Source organism: Plecotus auritus (genome assembly GCF_963455305.1).
Source record: "Plecotus auritus genome assembly, chromosome: 8".
Lineage (NCBI taxonomy): Eukaryota > Metazoa > Chordata > Mammalia > Chiroptera > Vespertilionidae > Plecotus > Plecotus auritus.
In genome coordinates this window covers 23,332,775-23,353,782 of record NC_137782.1, presented here as the reverse complement: position 1 = coordinate 23,353,782, position 21,008 = coordinate 23,332,775, and the positions used below count along the sequence as shown (strand labels likewise).

General features: G+C 40.5%; 2 protein-coding genes across 5 annotated transcripts in view; one reads left to right on the top strand and one right to left on the bottom strand.

Moving 5' to 3' along the window:
* ZHX3 (zinc fingers and homeoboxes 3) overlaps positions 1-21,008 on the top strand; it is a 117,984-nt gene that overhangs the window by 35,223 nt on the left and 61,753 nt on the right. For 3 of the 4 annotated variants that reach the window (XM_080685598.1, XM_080685600.1, XM_080685599.1), the window contains exon 2: positions 12,154-12,270. The gene's annotated coding sequence lies outside the window, so the exon portion shown is untranslated. The remainder of the gene's footprint in view (positions 1-12,153; positions 12,271-21,008) is intronic. The other variant, XM_080685601.1, reaches the window with a different exon arrangement.
* LOC308256107 (large ribosomal subunit protein eL39-like) lies at positions 4,588-4,743 on the bottom strand (the record flags this gene model as incomplete). The annotated part of the gene is made up of 1 exon (XM_080684109.1): positions 4,588-4,743. One exon carries the CDS (start codon positions 4,741-4,743, stop codon positions 4,588-4,590), a length of 156 nt encoding a protein of 51 aa, XP_080540235.1.

Sequence of the window (21,008 nt, the reverse complement as noted above, 5' to 3'; positions counted from 1 at the left end):
CGCACAAAGCCCCTTTGCCGTACCTCCAATTCTCTGTGAGCTTTTCTCTTTCCTTCTAGTTGTAGAATTTTCACTCAGCCTGCTTTCCTGTGGTTCTGGATGGTGTCCGTTCTGTCTTTTAGTTGTAGTTTTGAAATTGTTGTGCGAGGCAGCAGTTTAGGTGTTTACCTATGCCGCCATCTTGGTTTCTCCCCTCCCATCTTGAGGTTACGTGACTCCCCTTTCAGTAGTGACAGGAGCACTACATAGGGGAGAAAAGTCCTGGTTTCAGATCTCAGCTCCACCACTTAACTGCATGACTGAAGCAATGTGCTTAATTTCCCCAATCATGACTAATATGTTTAATTGCTTTTCAGTGGCCTGCATCAGACAATACCACAAATTGTTCAAAATATCCTAAAGTTCCCCAAACTTGTAGGCAGGGAGGAAGCAAATTATTGGGTCACTGCTTATCTTCCCAAATTACAACTCAGGGAACATTGCCTAAGGAGCCAGGACAGAGGCCCCTAGATGAAGAAAAGTGGGAGAGGAGAAACAGGAAGGTAAATAACTAATATTTAGTGAGTGCCTATAACTACTTTTCCACATGCTCATTTGGACCACATAGCTGCCGTGGCAGTATTATGATCAGAGAAACTTTGGGTCTGCCAGCATAGCCTAGTGGTTAAGAGCAACAGTCTTGCCAGTGGATGACCTAAGCCAGGTTTCTTTGCCTCTCTGTCTGATTCCTCATCAATAACGTGGAGATAACGGGCATTTGCGTCATAGGGTGTTCATGAGGATTACATGAAATAAATGTCAGGTGCTAAGCACAGTACCTGGTACATAATCACCATTCAATAAAGCATAATTTATCCATCACTTCTTTTTAGACTTAGTCTTTTTAAAGGAAGGCTATGGAGTTTTAGTAACTTAATAACAGAGTTGTGAGGACTGAGTTAGAAGGTTGTTCAACAACCATAACAGAACTTTGTCAAACCTGAGTGTTCCCCTTTCAAACTGATCCTTTTGAAATGCCCTTATTTACTCCATTGTTGCTTTTGCTAAAAATGTGTTTGGACTTCTTATTACTAGTTTTTAGTCTATAGGTGTGTTTGTTTTTTTGTTGTTGACACTATTAACAGATATCCCCTGTTTTCCCTACTTTGCTCCCCTCTGCCCAGCCTCTACCTCCGCTTCCCTGGCCAGTGTGTTTTTGTGATTAAATTACAACTAGGATAGAGGTGAATAGTTGTTTATTCAACAAACTTTTATTGACCACCTACTATTTGTAAAACATACTGTTAAACACTAGGAATATAGCAGTGAACAAGTAAAGGTCATTTCCCTGTGGCATTTGTAATCTAGGGGGGAAAAAAAAGCTTTCATCAGCACCTTGAATTGTGTCAAAAATGTGATAGTACTAAACATTGTTAAAACTGCTGAAAGGAAAAATGCAAATTTTGGAATGTTTTGTAGGTATATTCAGGACTTTTATTGGTACAAGATCATATCCTTGATATGTTACCCAAAGGAAGACAGATGCCTTCTTTATGAATAAAATGAGATGTACTGAGGGAGACATCAATCTGTATCCAGTTCAATGATGTAATCAGCCCTTTAAATTCAAATTTGGGATAAAACAAGGACCTCCTTTATTTTCCTTGTTTGACTGTGACTTTGGAGTCATTCATGAACTTGAAATAGGAAGCACAATTGCATTGACCAACACATTGACACTACGTTATCATTCACCAGTGACCTACTAATGATTGAAAATGGTTATATATTCAGTAGTATTAGGTTCTATTAGTTAGCATGTCTAAAAAGCGTGTTGATGTCTTCTTAAAGCTTTGCAAATGTTTGCGTCCATTCAACTTAATACCTTAATCTACACTAATAAAAGAGTAAGATGCAAATTGACCGTACCTTTGCGACGCCCACCAGCCAATCAGGAGTGAGTATGCAAATTAACCCAACAAAGATGGGTTAATTTGCATACACAGGCACCGAGCAGGCGGGGCGGGGCGCAGGCATTCTGCACTGCACCAGCCGCTCCGGGCCTCTGGGCAGCATGGGAAGGCGGAAAGGCGGCTCTGTGCCGGAGCGAAGGCAGTGCCGGCAGCCAGGGGAAGGAAGGCCCATTCTTGCACAAATCTTCGTGCATCGGGCCTCTAGTGTTAAATAATTACAAAATACATACAGCTAAATAAATAAAATTACAAAGTCCTGAAATTCAAAGGGGTGTAAAGGTAATTTAGGATAGTTGTCCTTCCAGTACAAAAATGTCCAAGCCTATGCCCAACACCTCTGGTGATGGAGAATGTTTAACTAAAGACCACAGATCATGGGCATGTAATATACCAGTAAAGGTGGGAATTTGTCTGCTTGTAAAACAAGAGTGGTAGTTATCTATGGGAAACTTTGGGGCCCTATCTGTAAGAAAATTTATTTTCCCTCAAATATCACTATGGTCAGCTAAGACTTGTCTTCTACAGTCCAATTTCTCTGCCTATGAATCTCCAGTTCGTCACCCTTCTGGTAAACTTTGGCATTGGCTGGAGGAATATCCCCCAATTTTTTTAGTTTTCTAAATTTGTAGTTTCTTAGAGCACACAATTCTAACCATGTATTATTTAGCAAATATTTATTACGTGTCTATTGTGTGCCAGTCACTGTTCTAGATAAAAGGGATGATAGATGGTAGCACTCAGCAAAAAGTTGATACCATCATGGACATTTCAAATTCATGACTGAGTGGCTCTAAAGCTGCAGTCAAACATGAAATAAAGGAAATGAACCCAGTCTGAGGAAGATGATGATCCTGGTTTGGGACATGGTGAGCTTGGGAGCAGTGGGTCATTCAAGAATAGAAATGCTGTGGGTAGCTGGCATTGTGGTTGAGAGGAAGCTGGGTTTGAGGATCGTTGGCATGTAAGGTGGAACTTACAGCACTTGGAACAGACGTCAGATGGGAAAGTGAGTGGTCTGAGAGCAGGAGAGAGTCTCGGCCTGATTCTTGGCACCTTGTTAGTACCAAATAAATGTTATGAATTAATTTATTTGATCAACAGCTGTATCCCTTTTTAAGTACTTATGTAATAGGCATTCTTTGTTCAGTAATTGTAACATTATGAAGCAAGTCAATTTTCTCATTACTTTGGGGGAACTAACTTTTCTATTACAAATGTTTGAGAAGTGGAGTTTTTTGTGTAATAACTTTTTAAAATTATATAAGTAGCCCTGACCAGTGTGTTAAGTGGTTAGAGCATCAGCCCATACACCAAAGTATCTCATATTCATGTCCTGGTCAAGGACACTGGGTTTCAGGTTTAATTCCTGTGCTAGTAGGGCACGAGCAGGAGGCAACTAATCGATGTGTCTCTCTTAACATAGATGTTTCTCTCCCTCCCCCTCCCGACCTTCCTTTCCACTCTGTCTCTCTAAAAAATCAATGGAAAAAATATTTAAATATAAATATATATATTTAATAGCCAAAATATCTGCAAGTATAGAGAGTTAAGTTTGTCCTTTTTACCTCTCTCCTCACCCTTTTCCCACACAAGACTTCATTTTCTATTACTTTTCATGTACTATTTCTAAATAAAATTGTGTCCTGAACAGAGTCTAGTTTAGAGATTGGAGAATGTGATTCCTTATGTTTGTCATTAACTCACAGTGACCGTGGATGAGTTATATTAATGTTCATTGGCTGCCTCCCCAGGAGATGTACTTGCCTTCCCCGCCTTACCGGTGGGTGAATTGCTTTTTATAGGAAGTCATTCAACTGCACTTAGTAAATAACTGAAGCTCCATATTATGGACTTTTGCAAGCTGTACTATAGCTGGACAGATGCAGGTGAGAGGGGGAGACCTCATTTACAGAGTATAGAACATCATTGGCATGTGAGTCATGCTTGTGTACACGCATACATGCATGTGCATGTGCACACACACAAATAGGACATCTAAAGAACTATGAAGTATCTTTGGTGATGCGCTTAATTTTGAGTGTTATAACTTGTACTGGTCTCTAGTTGATCAAAATAATTATCTTCAGGGAATGTTAATGAGAAGTGGTCATAAGACACTGTACATTTCATTAGATTGCTAATTTGCCCGGTTTTACTGCATGTAATGGAACTAGGTTTCTATAGTTTATGTTTGGCTGTCATTTAGAGGTGGATCTCATTAGAGGCATTGAAAGCCTAATTCTGTCTAATGAGAAGAGAAGTTAAGTGATTGCACTTGGTTATGGCAGCATATCCTTTGTTTCCAGATGTTTTACAAAGTTTCTGATTAATTTTCTACATTATGCCTATTTCCTTTCAAGAGTTTTTATTAGCAGTTGTATTGCACTTCACATTCTATTTGATCAATAATTGTCAGGATTTAACTATAAGTTTTTTTTTTAAAGGTCTTACACATTTATTACTGAATCAACCTACTATTGCAGGGAGGAAAAATCAACAAGCAAAATCACAAATCCATTAACTTTCCAATTAAAATGCCTCAACTGTCCAGACAGTAGCATCTTTTCAATCATTTAAAGGTGTAGGTAACCTGGATACAGCATAAATATGTGAGTTATCTCTCATGTGTGATTTCTCATAGGCCCAGTTTGGTTCTTCTCCAATGTCTCCTCTTCGAGTTGTACCTGATTTTATTACCAGTTTTTATCCGAATCCATTGGGGAATGGGCCGATTCTGCTTTTGTTTCTTGGCCAGGAACCTCTTGATCCTGAAAGTCTTGTGGGAAGACATGGTGAAGGAGAAGCAAACACACGCACCTCGATGGCGGAGAAAGAGAGCTAATAAAGTTTATTTGATTAACACTGCTTCTTGTATCCCAAATTGACTTTTTTTTTTTTCAGGCTGCAGAAACACTTCTTGTCTCTGCCTTTTATTGTGCAAATAAAATGATGGAATAGTAATTCTTAACTTTTTGGGAGCAGACTGAGATGCCTTGGGGAATCTAATGCAGAATTTCTCAACCTTGACACTATTGATATTTTGAGCTGGATATTTTGTTGTGAGGACTGTGTTGTGCATTGTGAGATGTTCAGCAGCATCCCTGTTTTTTACCCACTAGAACCCAGCTCTCTCAGTTGGGACAACCATAAATGTCTTCAGGGTCCATCCATGTTGTTGCAAATAGCAAAATTTCATTCTTTTATATGGCTGAATAATATTCCATTATATATATGGACACTTAGTTGTTTCCACATCTTGGTTATTATAAGTAATGTTGCAATGAACATGGGAGTGTATATATATATTTTTGAGTTAGTGTTTTCATTTTCTTTGGATAAATACCCAGAAGTGGAATTGCTGGATCATACGGTAGTTCTATTTTTAATTTTGGGGGGCATTTCCATATTGCTTTCCATAGTGCAGCAGCACCAGTTTACATTCATACCAACAGTGCACAAGGGCTCCTTTTTCTCCACATCCTTGCCAATTCTAGTTGTCTGTTGTCTTTTATATAATAGCCATTCTTACAGGTGTGAAGTGATATCTCATTGTGGTTTTGATTTGCATTTCCCTGATGATTAGTGGTGGTGAGCATCTTTTCCTGGACCTGTTGGCCATTTGTATGTTAACTGGTATTTTTTAAAAGCTCTCCAGGTGTTTCTGATGTGCATGCAACCTGGGCTGAGAACCCTGGTTGTGTGATCAGAGTGGTAACTGTAGCAGGTTCCCTCAGCACAAGTGGGTACAGGATCACTGGTCCTGCTAAATAGTTGGAATATCTCTCCAGGATTCTGGGTGTGTGTGTGCCTTGGCATTTGTCATGCTATTTCTTCATCCTCTAGTCCTAGCACTTATGTGGGTGGTCCCCCACTTTATTATAAAGAGCTGGCTGGTGTGGTCAGTGGTTAGAGCATCAGCCCGGGGACCAGGAGTCTCAGGTTCAATTCCCAGTAAAGGGCACATGCCTAGGTTGCAGGTTTGATCCCTGGTCCTGATCGGGGCACGTGTGGGAGGCAACCAATTGTTGTGTCCCTCTCACATCTATGTTTCTTCCTCTCCTCCCTCCTCCCTCTTCCCTCCTCCCTCCTCCCTCCTCCCTCCTCCCTCCTCCCTCCTCCCTCCTCCCCCCTTCCTCCTCCTCCCTCCCTCCTCCATCTCCCTCTCCTTCCTTCCCTCCCTCTAAATCATACTTTTCTACTCTCAATATGTGCTTAAAATATTTAACTTGGATGTTAGAGTAGGAGAAATTTGAGAGAATGCTTTATGTAATCAGTTTGGTTTTTTTAAAAATATATTTTATTGATATTTTACAGAGAGGAAGGAAGAGTGATAGAGAGCTAGAAACATCGATGAGAGAGAGAACATTCATCAGCTACCTCCTGCACACCTCCCAATGGGGATGTGCCCGCAACCAAGGTACCTGCCTTGACCGGAATCGAACCCGGGACCCTTCCGTCCGCAGGCTGACGCTCTATCCACTGAGCCAAACCGGTTTCGGCTGTAATTCAGTTTTAAGAATTAAGTGAATACACTGATATAAATTTCTATACTACTTTAAAGAGATTAATCTTTGTTTTGTCTAAAGAGGTATATTTGAGTACTTCAGATCTCTTTCCTCTTTCTCAAAATGTTAGACACAGGTACAATATAGTGGAAAACTGCCTTTTTACCATTTTTATAAAGACTTTCAAACTTTATTCATAAAAATTGAGATATACATACAGCAAAATGTGCATGTTTTATTTATATATTTTAAAATGTTTTTATTTTTAGAGAGAGAGGAAGGGAGAAGGAGAAAGAGAGAGAGAAAGAAACATTAATGTGCTATATGAGAGAGAAACATCAATTGGCTGCCTCCCATATGCTCCCCAACCAGGGAGCAAACCTGAAACCTGGACATGTTCCCTAACCAGAAATTGAACCCGTGACCTTTTGGTGCATGGAAAGGTGCTCAACCAACTGCGCCACACTGGCCAGGGCAAAATGTGCATATTTTAAATGTATAGTTCAATAAGTTTTATACTCATGTGAACACCACCCAAAGGTAATCTCTATTCTGATTTTTACCATCATAGATTTTTTAAAGAACTTTATATAAAGAATCATATAACATATTCTCTTTTATGTCTACTTTCTTTTGCTCAACATAATTTTGAGATTCATCCATATTATATATATCAGAAACCTACTCTTTCTTTTTAATTGCTGAATGGTATTCCATTGTATGAATACCACCATTTGTTTATCCATCCTCATGTTTATAGACATGTAAGATGTGCCCAGGTTTGGGCTATTTTATTTTATTTTTAAAAAATACTGTTTTATTGACTTCAGAGAGGAAGGGAGAGGGAGAGAGAGATAGAAACATCAATGACGAGAGAGAATCATTGATCAGTTGCCTCCTGCACGCCCCCACTGGGGATAGAGCCCATAATCCGGGTATGTGCCCTGACCGGGAATCAAACCATGACCTCCTGGTTCATAGATTGACGGTCAACCATTGCGCCATGCCAGCCAGGCCAGATTTGGACTATTTTAAACCCAGGGATGGTTAATTTGTAGCTGTGTCATAAACCCCTTCATGCCCCCCTGCTTCTCTTTTCCTGTGTAATAGTGCTTGCAAATCAGGCATTTGCTGACAGTTAAGGGCTTGTTTCCAGGAGGGAGCTTGTAACCAAGAGCACCACAGAGAGCAGAGAACAAAACTAAAGTGGGTCTGCCAAGTCCAGGACAGATGTCTCAGGAGTTCAGTGCCTGGGCACAGAGTGGCAAGCCTGCAAATTAATGGAAAGCTCCTTTTATAGAAAGAAAGAAAAAGAAAGAAAGAAAGAAAGAAAGAAAGAAAGAAAGAAAGAAAGAAAGAAAGAAAGAAAGAAGAAGGAAAGAAGAAGGAAAGAAGAAAGGAAGAAAGGAAGGAAAGAAAGAAAAGGAAAAAAGAAAGAAAGGAAAAAAGAGGGAGGGAGGGAGAAAGAGAGAAAGGAGGGAGGGAGGAGGAAAAAAAACTAGAGAGAGCTATCACAGCAGTTGTTCAGGGTTACTCAGAATGCTGAGTGCTGATGACAGAGTGGGTGAGGATGGTTCCTCCCCAGCTGGCCCTGTAGCAAGTGTCACCAAGTGCCCATCTGAGTTCCCTTCTGCTGGGTATCTGGGGTAAGGAGCACCAGATGACTTGAAGCATTTGCTATGCAGCCCCTCACTGCTCTTCCAGTACAGGCTACATAAAAAAACCCATGGCCTCTTTGGGCAGATGTTTTGGTAATTGGAAAAAATACTCCCCCTAGCCTTAAATGGTTGTCATACATTCAGATACTCAGCATATTACCCAAGAGCAGGAATTGTGAGTTCTTGGCAGAGTGGTTAGGGGTGATCAGGCAGGCAGGCAGGTGAACAGTTAGGAGCCAGCAGTCCTGGATTGTGAGAGGGATATCCCCGGGAATCGGGCCTAAACTGGTAGTTGGACATCCCCTGAGGGGTCCCAGATTGGAGACAATGCAGGCTGGGCTGAGGGGAACGCCCCCCCACCCCCGCCGTGCATGAATTTCGTGCACCGGGCCTCTAGTAGTATATAAAAGCCCAAGCGACCGTTACAACCAGTCAACCGAACAACCGGTTGACGGGTCGCTATGATGTGCACTGACCACCAGGGGTCAGACATTTAACACAGGAGCTGCTCCCTGGTGGTCAGTGCGCTCCCACAGCCAACCTCCTGCGGCTGGACAACCTCCCACGGTCCCTCCCCCCAGCTGTCTGGCCAACCTCCTGCAGTCCCACCCCCCGGCCAGCCGGCCCTGCTCGGGACTGGGCGAGATGGCCCCGATCACTGGCCAGGCCGAGGGACCCCACCTGTGCACGAATTCGTGTGCCGGGCCTCTAGTGCTTCTATAAACATTTTTGTACAAGTATTTGTTTGAATAACCTGTCTTCAAGATAGACACAAAAGGTCACATATTGTGTGATTGCATGTATGTGAAATATCATGGAAAGTAAATCCATAGAGGCAATAAAATATATTAGTGGAATAGGAAATGGTAGTGACTGCTTAATGAATTCAATGGGTGACTAAGATGCTTTGGAACTAGTTAGAGGTGACAGTTGTACAACATTGTGAATGCCACTGAATTGTACACTTTAAAATGGCTAATTTTATGTTACTTCAGTTTTACCTCAATTTTTAAAAATTACATCATATAGTTTTTGTGATCTCATAAATAACTGTGGCTTTGCTGTCATAGTTACCTTGTGACTGTAGGAACCCATGTGCTTTATAGTATTAGAACATTGGGAAAGTTCTTTCCACCTGTGGCAGGAAAACTGGAAGATGGATGATCCCAAGTGGGTTTCTTTTCAAAATAACAATTAAGGAATATAGTTTTGTTTTTTCATTTTTATTTGTAGAAGCTGGTAAAATTTATATCTTGAACAGGCCCTAGGTTTTAAAGTTGTTTTTTTTTTTAAATATGTTTTATTGATTTTTTTATAGAGAGGAAGCAAGAGGGATAAAGAGTTAGAAACATCGATGAGAGAGAAACATCGATCAGCTGCCTCCTGCACACTCCTTACTGGGTATGTGCCCACAACCAAGGTACATGCCCTTGACCGGAATCGAACCTGGGACCCTTCAGTCCACAGGCCGATGCTCTATCCACTGAGCCAAAACGGTTAGGGCAGGTTTTAAAGTTTGATCTCAACTGATGCTGGTTGGTTTCTTTAATTTGAGAAAGCATGTCTAAAATAACTTTATATTATTTGGAGATGGAGCAGATTTTGGTTTTATAAAAATTAAGAGTAAATTTAAAAGTTGAGATCAGGGTGCCAACATGGTTAGATTTTGGTTTTATAAAAATTAAGAGTAAATTTTAAAAAAATTAAGAGTTAATTAAAAAAAAAAAGAATATATAAAGGAAAGAAAAGGTAGTGACTTTACAGTAGAGAAACTAATTCTCCTAGTGCTAATTAGTTCCTGTCCTCCTCTTCCTTATTTAATGTCTAAAATAACTTTATATTATTTGGAGATGGAACAGATTTTGGTTTTATAAAAATTAAGAGTAAATTTAAAAAAATACATATGGAATTGTAAGATTTTTCTGATGATTTGGTATGCTGCACTGCTAGAGATTTTTGTGACTACCTAAAACTATCACAAGTACTTTTTATTGTCAGTGGAATTGATGTCAGAAATAAAAATTCAAAAAAAAAAGAAAATCCTGTTTTAGATTAATCAAGCAGAGCTTGTGCCAAAACTAAAAACCTTAGTTTCTTCTTCTTATTTTTTTTAATCTTACACCTTTTTGAAGGAGGGACTTTAGGTTAGATTCTGGCAAAAGGTCTGAGATTGAGAAGAACTTCTTACTCAGAAGGGTAGAACTGCTCTGCCAATATGATCATGAAGCTTTTCTTTATGAGTAAAGTTGATGCTTCTCTCTCCCCTTCCACGCCCCGTCTTGCTTCTGCCCCAGTGTTATATGTGGACTCATTCCTCCTGCAGATGTATCTGTGCTGTGTCGCACACTCCCACCTTATTCCTCTTAGGATCCACAATAGGCCATCCAGACTAAGAGTTTGTAGACTTGAAGCCAACAAAGCTAATTGGTTTCTAGTGGATTCAACCCACAGCTTCTGGCATCGTTAGCATCATGCCCCAATCAGCTGAACTAGAGAGTAAAAGAATAAATGCCTTGCTTGAGCCAGGGCCTTGTGATTTTAAAGTTAGAAGGAAATTAGTAAGCATAGCAAACTGTCTGGAATAAATCTAAAAAGCTAAAGTAGTGGGTGAATGTGAGTATTCAGCTTAAAATAGTTATTGCTTCTGATTTCCATAAAATTATGGTTTCCTTTTTGTGATGTGCACTGGATAATTTTTAAAAATAAGAAAAGGTCAGTCTTTAAGGTGTGGAGAGTTAAAAATTGTTTTTCAATAAAATATTAATTAGGAAAAATTTCCAACGAGACCTAATTCCGCTAGACATTGAGCTACTATACAATGGCAGCAGTAGAAGAAAGTGAAATAGGTGGACGAGACTGCAGCTTACACGGCTTACATTTGCCCAAGAACCTCTGCCTGTGAACAGTGCTTAGTGCATTTCCTTGCACAATTTACTTAACTTTTCTGTGCCTTAATTTTCCCATCTGGGCAATTTGAATACTAGAATCTACCTCATAGGGTTGTTATAAAGGTAGAATTAGTCAATTTATTAAAGCTCTTAGAACAGTGCCTAACAGTCAGAACTAGCTATGTGTATGCTAAAGACATAAGAATGATAGTGAAAGATAAGTAGGAGGTACTTTGGTAAGGGGTGCTTTTTTGAGGGGCATACTTGTTTACATTTACAGATACTCACTGTTCTGACCCTTTCTGGTGTATGGATGCACTGTTCTGTTTCAAGTTCTGAGATCTTCTGGCATATTCTCTTTAGGGCCATTATACTGCTAGTGGACATTTCAACCAAAGAAAATGCTTTGGAAAAGAAGTAAAGAACTCAAAAGAAGTGTTTTTTCAACTGTTTCCCTAGTAATTATAAGATCACATGAAGCATCTCTGGTGTTTGGGTTTTTATTTTTTTGAAAACATAGTTACTGTCTTATTTTTTACTCCAAGAGTTACTGTGTGTTCTTCATTGGCCCTGAGCAGAAGGTGAAAACAGAGGGGTAAGGGTCAGAAACAAAGATAAAGATAACATAGTTTTTGGCCTAGAACTCACAGCCTAGAACATTGTGGTACCTCTAGATTCCATGACAGGAAAACCCCAGAGCTTTGAATGGAAAAGTGTTGAAAAAGAACAGATCCTTGAAGGTGCACAGCCTTGAAGTTGTAAGGCCACATGTCAGTTAATTTTATCATTTCTGCTAAGCTATCTCAAACTTAGGTAGGAGGGAGAGAGGGAAACTCATTGGTGCAAAGAGGGTTAAAATTACAGATTTTAATGAATCATCTTGTTCTGATCTATTATAAGAGACAATTGACTTTGCCTTATTTCCATTTATATTTTTCAGTTTCTACTAGCATTTTAAGTAGTTTTAACTGTCTAGTTTGTATTTTAATGACCTTCTTTTACTCTCTCCACCACTTTGGCCTTTCTGTTTGTGTGTAGTTCTGGTTGAAAATGAATTAGGAAGGGAGATTGATGAGACTGGATAACTCAGCTTCCAAAATATACTTGATCTTTTTTCTCATGGAGTGATGATATGCTGCTTCTTTTACAGGACTGAATTGCAACTGCAGAAGCAACAAGTGAACCTTTAAAGATGCACACGGGACTGTATAAAGTGAAGAGAGATACTGGAGAAACCAATGAAGTAAGAAAAAAGTATATTTCCCAGGTAAATTGTATGCTTCTGAATTTTAGCACGTTTCTTGATATAATATTTGCTATAATATTTAGTCCTTGTATTGCTGTTAAACTTTTTGTTATTTTATCCTCCTTCCATTTTTATTGCTGAGGTCTTTGACCACATGATTTGTTTTGAATTAATCTAAAAATTAAATATGCAATTTCTGTGATTTCTTGGATCACCTAGGAACCTGTTATGTCTTAGGTTGACAATTGGGTATTATAAAGGTAGAGTTGTGTCTCTGTTATATGCAGATTTAGTCCAAGGTCAACTTTAAGTCTGAATGTAGAACTTATACTTTTGTTTTATTAAATTACTGCCTTGAAAAACTAGAACACTAATTTGAACACCAGTTTTTCAAGTTACATTCTATGAGATGGGCAGCAATGCCCTCAGGAACAGTAAACATATTTTTCAATGCTAAATTTAACGCTAAAAACAAAGCAGACTGGTTAATCAGTGTAAATAGACATAGCCTTCACTTTATGAAGTATATGTGCCCTAACAAAATTTTACTATTATTAATTTAGTTGGGAACTCAATTTATTCTGTCATTCAGCACTCACAAGCTTAGACTTGGGTTGTTTTTTTTTTTTGTTGTTGTTGTTAACGTTTTTAAATAAAGGAAATACATTACATAACTTTTCATTATAACTTTAAGAGCTCTTTTCCAATATACTGAGTAGAAATTTTTGGAAAGAAAGTGGAGGAAATTGAGTCAGAGTCATTGGTGGTAATGGTGCTGGAAGCTTGTGCACAGCATCCTGACTTAGACATGGCAACTCCTTCACAAGCCTGGGGCCACCCAGCCCATGGGAAATTCTGGCTTCTGGAACTTTCTGCCTTGTGGTGGATTACAGTAGGGCTGCTGTTGAATATGTGATGTATTCCAGCTTGCTCATTCTTTAACTGAGTTGGCAGCTTGAGTTAAAAAGTATTACATGGCCTTGTATATTAGTCCTCTAAACTAAAAATAACAGAAGACAAGTTTATTTGCAAGTTAATTTGTACACACATTTTCTATTGCTCATTATCATGTTGAGTCCTGCCCAAAATCTCCTCCCAGGTAGTCACATGGTTCCTGTCCTCCTCCTCCTTCAGGTTTTTGCTGTGGGGGCAAAGTTAATGGGAAGGACAAAGCCAATTTTCTGTTGTCACTGTCTATACCTAGTATTTTGCCTACCTCCACCTTACCTCATTTTTCTCATCCCACTTCTATCGAGTATGATATTTTATTTATTCTACACATCATGCTTTTTCTGTTTCACCTTTAAAATATTTGTAGATTAATCTTTCACTTTTCAAGGTACATACCATTTAATTCAGCAATTGCATTTCTAGGAATTTATCTCACATATAAACTCAGGCAGATGTGCAGATAATTGTGTATCCCCTCAACCTCTATTAAATCCTCATGCATGCCTCCTGTCTCATAGCACTTGGACAGAGACTCTCTCTTGCTGGCATCATTCTGTCGTGTCCATAGGTCTGTCTGCCTCCATAGGCAGCAACTCCTGCCAGTGTCTTGTGGTCCTTCCAAAGTTTTGGTTTTTCCTTTCAAATATTCCTTTCTTTTTAAAAAAGTTCCTCTAAGTTTTTTTTGGTTGTTTATTTCTCAAGATTATTTAGTTGTGTGTTTATTCTTTTTATGTATTTGTCAATACTTAAAGTAAAGCTTGTCCTTCTGTTCAACCAATCTTGAAGATTCTATAATTTACTTACGTGTGAATTTATCATCTTTAATTTATGGTTGATAGTGCAATTGTTATGTTTTCTGTATATAATTCATTCCTTAATTTTTGTATTTCCTGTCTCTTTTCTGTTCTGTTATATGGAATGTTTTTTCCTTCTTTTTCACTTTAAAACTAATTTTAAAGGTGAACAAAACCTTTGAATTCTCCTAGTGCTAAAAATAACATTTGTTTCTACATTTACTTACTATTATTAAAGCAAAACCAGGAACTTCCCTTTCCTTGCATATAAGGAAACTCAGTTACTCTCTCTTTTGGCATCCACTCTTCCTATTCCTTACCTACCCCCATTATTTTTTCCTTTCACGTTTTACATGTGTTTGATGAAGTGTATCAATTCTTCTGGGCTTCAGCCTGTTAGTCATAAGTATTTTTCTACTTATGATTCCTTTAACAATCACCAGGGCCTCACACCAAGCTGGACAGATACTGAGCTAGGTGCAGGAGATACAAAGATAAAGACAGTCTGTCCCTGCCTTCAAGGTCCCCTTTCTGGTTGAAGAGGTGGCCTGCATGCAGATCAACAATGGCAAAATCTATGTGACATGTCAGGTGTCCTGGAGACACAGAGGCAGGGCGGGAGGAAGGAGTGATGTTTGTTGAGTTGAGCGAAGGCATCCTGGGAGCGGAGTGTTACTGTACCAGTAGGGCTTTGTGAGATAATGGATAAGCCTGAAGATACCCAATTCATTGCCCTAGTTCATCAAAACCTAAAGGTACCAAGTGGTTGGTGATGAGACTGGACAAAGGGATATTGGGGCCAGATGGTCAAGTGCCTTGAATGCCTGGCCAGCAAGTTTGAGTTTGTATCCTGTGGGCTGCACCACAAAGGCTTTAAAGCAGGGGAGCATCATGCTCAACTTTGTTTTTAGAAGCATAACTGTCATGTGCAGCACGAACTACAGGGAGGATGTTGGTTAAGCAGCTGTGGCAGTCATCCAGGTGAGAGACAATGGGAACTTGAACAAGGTGGTAGCAACAGTGATGGAGATGTGGCAGATGAGGTGCTTTGAGGCAGAATGTAAAAAAGTCTAGTGTCTGACTCAAATGAGATTGGGAGTTTTTAAGGAGTTCAACAATGAACAATTTTCACCTTGGTCCAGATGTGGCATCTGGAGTTGCAGGTGTCCACTGAGAGACCTCACCTTCCCCGTGGCAGTGTTCAGCTGGCTTTTCTTAAATATAGGCCATACAATTTTTATTTCTACCTTACTGAATAATTCTTCCAAAAATGTTATTTAATTTTGCTCATCCCATCTGTAAATAACAGATGCTGACCAATCAATATGCAAAATTAAGTAACTTGCCTAAAGTGCATGGTGGGGCTGGGATTTAATTAAGCCCATGGTCTCTGACTCCAAGTGGTATTAAAAAGAAGAGAAAAGATTCACTGGAATATATATATATATATATATATATATATATATATATATATATACACACACACACACACACACACACACACACACACACACACACATCAGGATACCTATAGTGCTGTCTTAGTTCAAGCTATTCTAATAAAGTACCATAGACTGGGGGGCTTATAAACAACAAATATTTAATTCTTTCGGTTGGAAGTTGAGATCAGGGTGCCAACATGGTTAGATTCTGGTGAGAGCCCTCTTCTGGGTTTTTATTGTATCCTCATATGGTGGGGAGGGATGAGAGAGCTCTCTGGGGTTCCCTTTTTTAAGAGGACTAATCTTTTTTATAATGATTCCACCCTCATGACCTAATAACCTCCCAAAGGCTCCACCTTCTAATACCATCATATTGGGGGTTAGAATTTCAACCTGAATTGGGGGTGGGGACACAAACACTCAGTTCCTAACAGGTACCAATTTCTAAAGGTATAGTTGTAAGCTTCTCACAATTTTTTTGACCATGAAGATATGCTATTTTTATAAGTAGAAGAAAAATAAAACCCACCGAGCTAACAAAGTAATAACAAAGAACTTGCATGACAGAAATAATATGGGGAAATCATGTCACCTAACCTTCTGGAGTTTTTTTAAAGGGAAGTGAGGAGGCTTGTGAATGAGAGAGCCAGTAGTCCTTTAAGAACCCTTTGATAGAATTTGCATAGTTTCAAATAAATTCCTTCAACATATTGGTTAACTATAAAGGAAAGAAAAGGTAGTGACTTTACAGTAGAGAAACCATCTTAACCAAGTGGTCAAGATCTATACCATCAGTAATAAGATATAACAACATCATGATGCACTAAGAAGAACACAGAATCATTTCTGAGGTATTTTTGTCAAAAATGACTAACCTCAGTATAATCATGAGAAAATATCAGGTAAACCCAAATCAAGGGACATTCAACAAAATAACTGATTAATGCTCTGAAAACTGTCAAGAACATGAATGTCAAGGAAAGACTAAAGAACTGTCACAGACTGCAGAATACTGAGATGTGATGACTAAATGCAGTGGGGATTCTTGATCCCCAGACAGAAAAAAGACATTGGTAGAAAAAACTGGTGAAATTTGAATCAGCTCTCTGGTTTAGTTAATAGTATTGTACCAATGTCCTGGTTCTGTTCAATGTACTATAGTTATGTAAGGTGCAAACATAAAGGGAAGCTGGGTCAGGGATATGTGGAAATTTTCTGGACTGTTTTTGCAACTTAAAAAAAATATTTTTATTGATTTCAGAGAGGAAGGGAGAAGGGAGAAAGAGATAGAAACATCAATGAAGAGAGAGAATCATTGATCCGCTGCCTCCTGCATGTCCCCCTCCTCCCCGACCCGCCGCCCGACTGGGGATGAAGCTTGCAACCCGGGCATGTGTCCTGACCGGGTATTGAACTGTGATCTCCTGGTTCATTGGTCGATGCTCAACCACTGAGCCACGTGGGCTGGGATGCAACATCTACACTAATAATCTACACTAATAAAAGAGAAACATGCAAATTGACTGTACCTCCGCTACGCCCACAAGCCATGCCCACCAGCCAATCAGGAGAGAGTATGCACATTAACCCAACCAAGATGGCTGCGGCCACGGAGTGAGCAGGAGGTTTGGGTTTCTCTGGCAATGGAGGAAGCCAAGCCTCCTGCAGCCCTGGCCTGCCCTGGCCTCTGCTCAAGGCTACAAAGTTTCAATTATAGAAGATAAATAAATCCCAACAAAAATGGTGGCAGCCATGGAGCTGGAGAGAGCAGGAGGCTTGAGTTGCCCCTGGCGATGGAGGAAGCCAAGCTTCCCACAGCCCTGGCCTGCCCTGGCCTTCACTCAAGGCTACTAAGTTTCAATTATAGAAGATAAATAAATCCCAGATACCAGGGCCTCTGCTTGGGTCGCTGGGGGGCGTGGCCGGCCTGCAAACCACCACAGGCCCCTTGCCCAGGCCACCCCAGGCCCCAAGGTAACCCCCACCCTGATCCGGGACACCCTTCAGGGCAAACCAGCCGGCCCCCACCCATGCACCAGGCCTCTATCCTATCTAATAAAAGAGTAATATGCAAATTGACTGTCACTCCCAACACACAAGATGGCTGCCCCCATGTGGTCAAAGATGGCTGCCCCCATGTGGACACAAGATGGCTGCCACAAGATGGCCAACAGGGGAGGGCAGTTGGGAAGGACCAGGCCTGCAAGGGAGGGCAGTTGTGGGCGATCAGGCCAGCAGGGGAGGGCAGTTGGGAAGGACCAGGCCTGCAAGGGAGGGCAGTTGGGGCCGATCAAGCCTGCAGGGGAGGGCAGTTAGGGGTGACCAGGCCTGCAGGGGAGGGCAGTTAGGGGCAATCAGGCTGGCAGGGGAGTGGTTAAGGGTGATCAGGCTGGCAGGCATAAGCAGTTAGGGGCAATCAGGAAGGCAGGCAAGTGAGCAGTTGGGAGCCAGCAGTCCTGGATTGTGAGAGGGATGTCCCTCGAGGGGTGCCAGATTGGAGAGGGTGCAGGCTGGGCTGAGGGACACCCCCCTGCCCCCGTGCACGAATTTCGTGCACCGGGCCTCTAGTTTTTTATAAGTCTAAAATTAGCTAAAAACTTAAAATTTGTTAAAAAAAAGAAACCTTTGACAGGATTCCACACAAACATATTCTGCTTTCTCTCTGTCTCATTTTTTTAAAATTTAAGTAAAAAATTGTCATAGGTTTGAGAAACTATTTGGTCTTGGGTAGAAAGGGTAAGAATTTTGCCCAAAGCTATAAAATGGTGAAGTTGGGATTTGAACCCAGGCAGTCATATAGGAGTCAGGGCTTCTAACCACTACCTGATACTGGAATAATACGCTATAATGCCCATGCTCTTTACTGCATGCTATATTGGCAGGAACTGGGTTGAGTGTTCTATGTTTATCATTGTGATCTTCACAAAAATCCCATGAGGCACGTAGTTATTATTCTACAGATGAGGAAACTGAGATTCAGTGGGCTTGAGGTTAAGCAACTTGTACTAGGCAATACTGCAGTATGTGCTAGTGTTTACAGGTAAATGAACAAGTGGATGTATAACAACAGGAAGAGGGTTCAGGAAGAGAACTAATGTGTAGAAAAAACTCATTTTTTTCTGTAGGAAATTCTTCCCCAACTTTTTATTATTAAAATTTTAAACATGCTGCAAAGTTGAAAGAATTTACAGTGAGCAGCAGTATACCCACTACCAGGTTTTGACCATTAACATTTTACTCCATGTGCTTCCTAGTCCTCTAACCAACCATCTGTTCATCATATGTGTTATGTATTTCCCCTGACTGCTTCAGCATGTGTATCACTAAGTAGAGGTCACTATTTGTTTTATAGCATTTTTTCTTTTGAGGTAATATTTGTACATTTGTAGTTAAATTTGCAGTTAAATTTTAACTGTACATTTGCTGAGTTTTAACAAATGCATATACCTATGTAACTAAATGCTTACCAAAACATCATTACCCAGAAAGTTGCCTCATTTTCCTTCCCAGTAAATGCCCACTTCTGCTTCCCATAGGAGTGTGTACTATTTTTTATGCCATATGTTTATATGTATGTGTATTTTTGTTCCAAAAGACTTTAAAGGTGACTTACTCAGGTCCATAAAATACTGCAAGAAAACAAATGAGAAATAGGTGGAGAAAAGAAACTAAGTTAGCAATATTAAATGGAGCCAGGAGAGCACCTATGATATGCCAGGCATTTTTATAAGTAATACTAGAGGCCCAGTGCATGAAATTTGTGCATGAGGGGGTCCCTCAGCCCGGCCTGCACCCTCTCACAATCTGGGACCCCTTGGGGGATGTCCGACTGCTGGTTGGACATCACAGTCTGGGACCACTGGCTCCTAACTGCTTGCCTGCCTACCTGCCTGATCACTCCTGCCTGATCGCCCCTAACTGCTCGCCTGCCTGCCTGCCTGATCGCCCCTAACTGCTCGCCTGCCTGCCTGCCTGATCACCCCTAACGGCTCTCATGCCTGCCTGATCCCCACTCTGCATGCCTGCCTGATCACCCCTAACTGCTTCTGTCTCAGCCCACCGCTGTCGCGGCTTCATCCGGAAGGTCATTCGGCTGCCTGTCTAATTAGCATATTATGCTTTTATTATTATAGATGTTACTTAATCCTCACAAGAGGTAAGCATAATTATTTTCAGTTCATAGATGAAGAAGCTGCAAAGTTGTGTAGCTGTAAAGTTGTGTAATAGGGTTATTCTTTGACTCTAAAGTCCATGCCTTTTCTAGCCCCCCTAAAACTAGGTAAAATAAAATTTTATTTTGAAAGTTAATATGTTCTCAAATAATATTTGCTCAAGTGTTTGTAAAATTGTGTTACCTCATTACCGTTGGTAGTTTAGCTATGGGAGATGGCAAAGGTGGGGGCACTAAAATAGTCTTGCAGTATTTGCACCTTAAGGTGAACGTTGGCTTTGAGTTATCTTGTATAGAGAGAATGGGATTCCACGTACTTATAAAGATAAAAAGCAACTTTTCCAGAATTGGTTGTAGAAGTGGGCAGTCTTGAAATGGCCCTATTGACTGTTAAATAGGGCCATAGAACATCAACAAGGAAGCATCTTATACATGAAAGAGTCTTGGTCAGAGCTTTCAACTTTGACTTTAAGAAAGAGTAAAGATAATATTTAGTAAAAGAACCATAAAGCTCCAGAAGGGGACTTTAGAAATCATTTTATTTGCTACCTTCTGCATTCTATGTTGAATCTCTTTTATAATAGACTAGTGGGGTCCCTCGGCCTGGCCTGCACCCTCGCAATCTGGAACCTCTCAGGGGATGTTAAACAGCTGGTTTCGACCCGATCCCCACAGGCCAGGCTGAGGGACCCCACTGGTGCACGAATCTGTGCACCGGGCCTCTAATATGCATATAAGATCTTTGGCTAATCTCTTCCTGCTCTCCCCCATCTCCCCTTCCCTCTGAGATTAATCAGTCTGTTCCATGTTTCCATGCCAGTGGTTTCTGCCCCTGCTTGAGTGTCTGCTCCCTGGTGATCAGTGCACATCATAGCTACCAGCTGGTCGGCCGGTTGGCCAGTCACTTAGGCTTTTATATATATATATATATATATATATATATATATATATATATATATATATTGGATATACAAATAAAGGGTGAGGAAGAATTGAGTATTACTTTGAAGTTTCTTATTTGAAATGTCAGAAAAGGATTGGGACTGTTGTAGAAGGAAGATTGTCACATGGCTTCTGGGTAAAGTTAGGGAGAGACTTTGAAAAAGAAAGGAAGATGGGGATCTTAAATTGATACTGACTTGCCATTTATGAAACAGAAGAATTTCCTGTTTGAACTGTGGTCCCCAGCATGGTGGGATGATACTTGTGTTAGGCTCTGTTGGGCTGTGAGGATCAAGGCATGCTCTTGTGGCCTTGGGTGATGGAGTGAGGAAACATGGGAACCAGCTCAGTGGTCAGACCTGTGGAGATCTAGAGCAGTGACTCTGGAGACCATTGGAAGTGAGACAGGTGTCCAACAGTCCTGCTCTGCTGTCCACACTGCCCTGCAACCCCATGTCT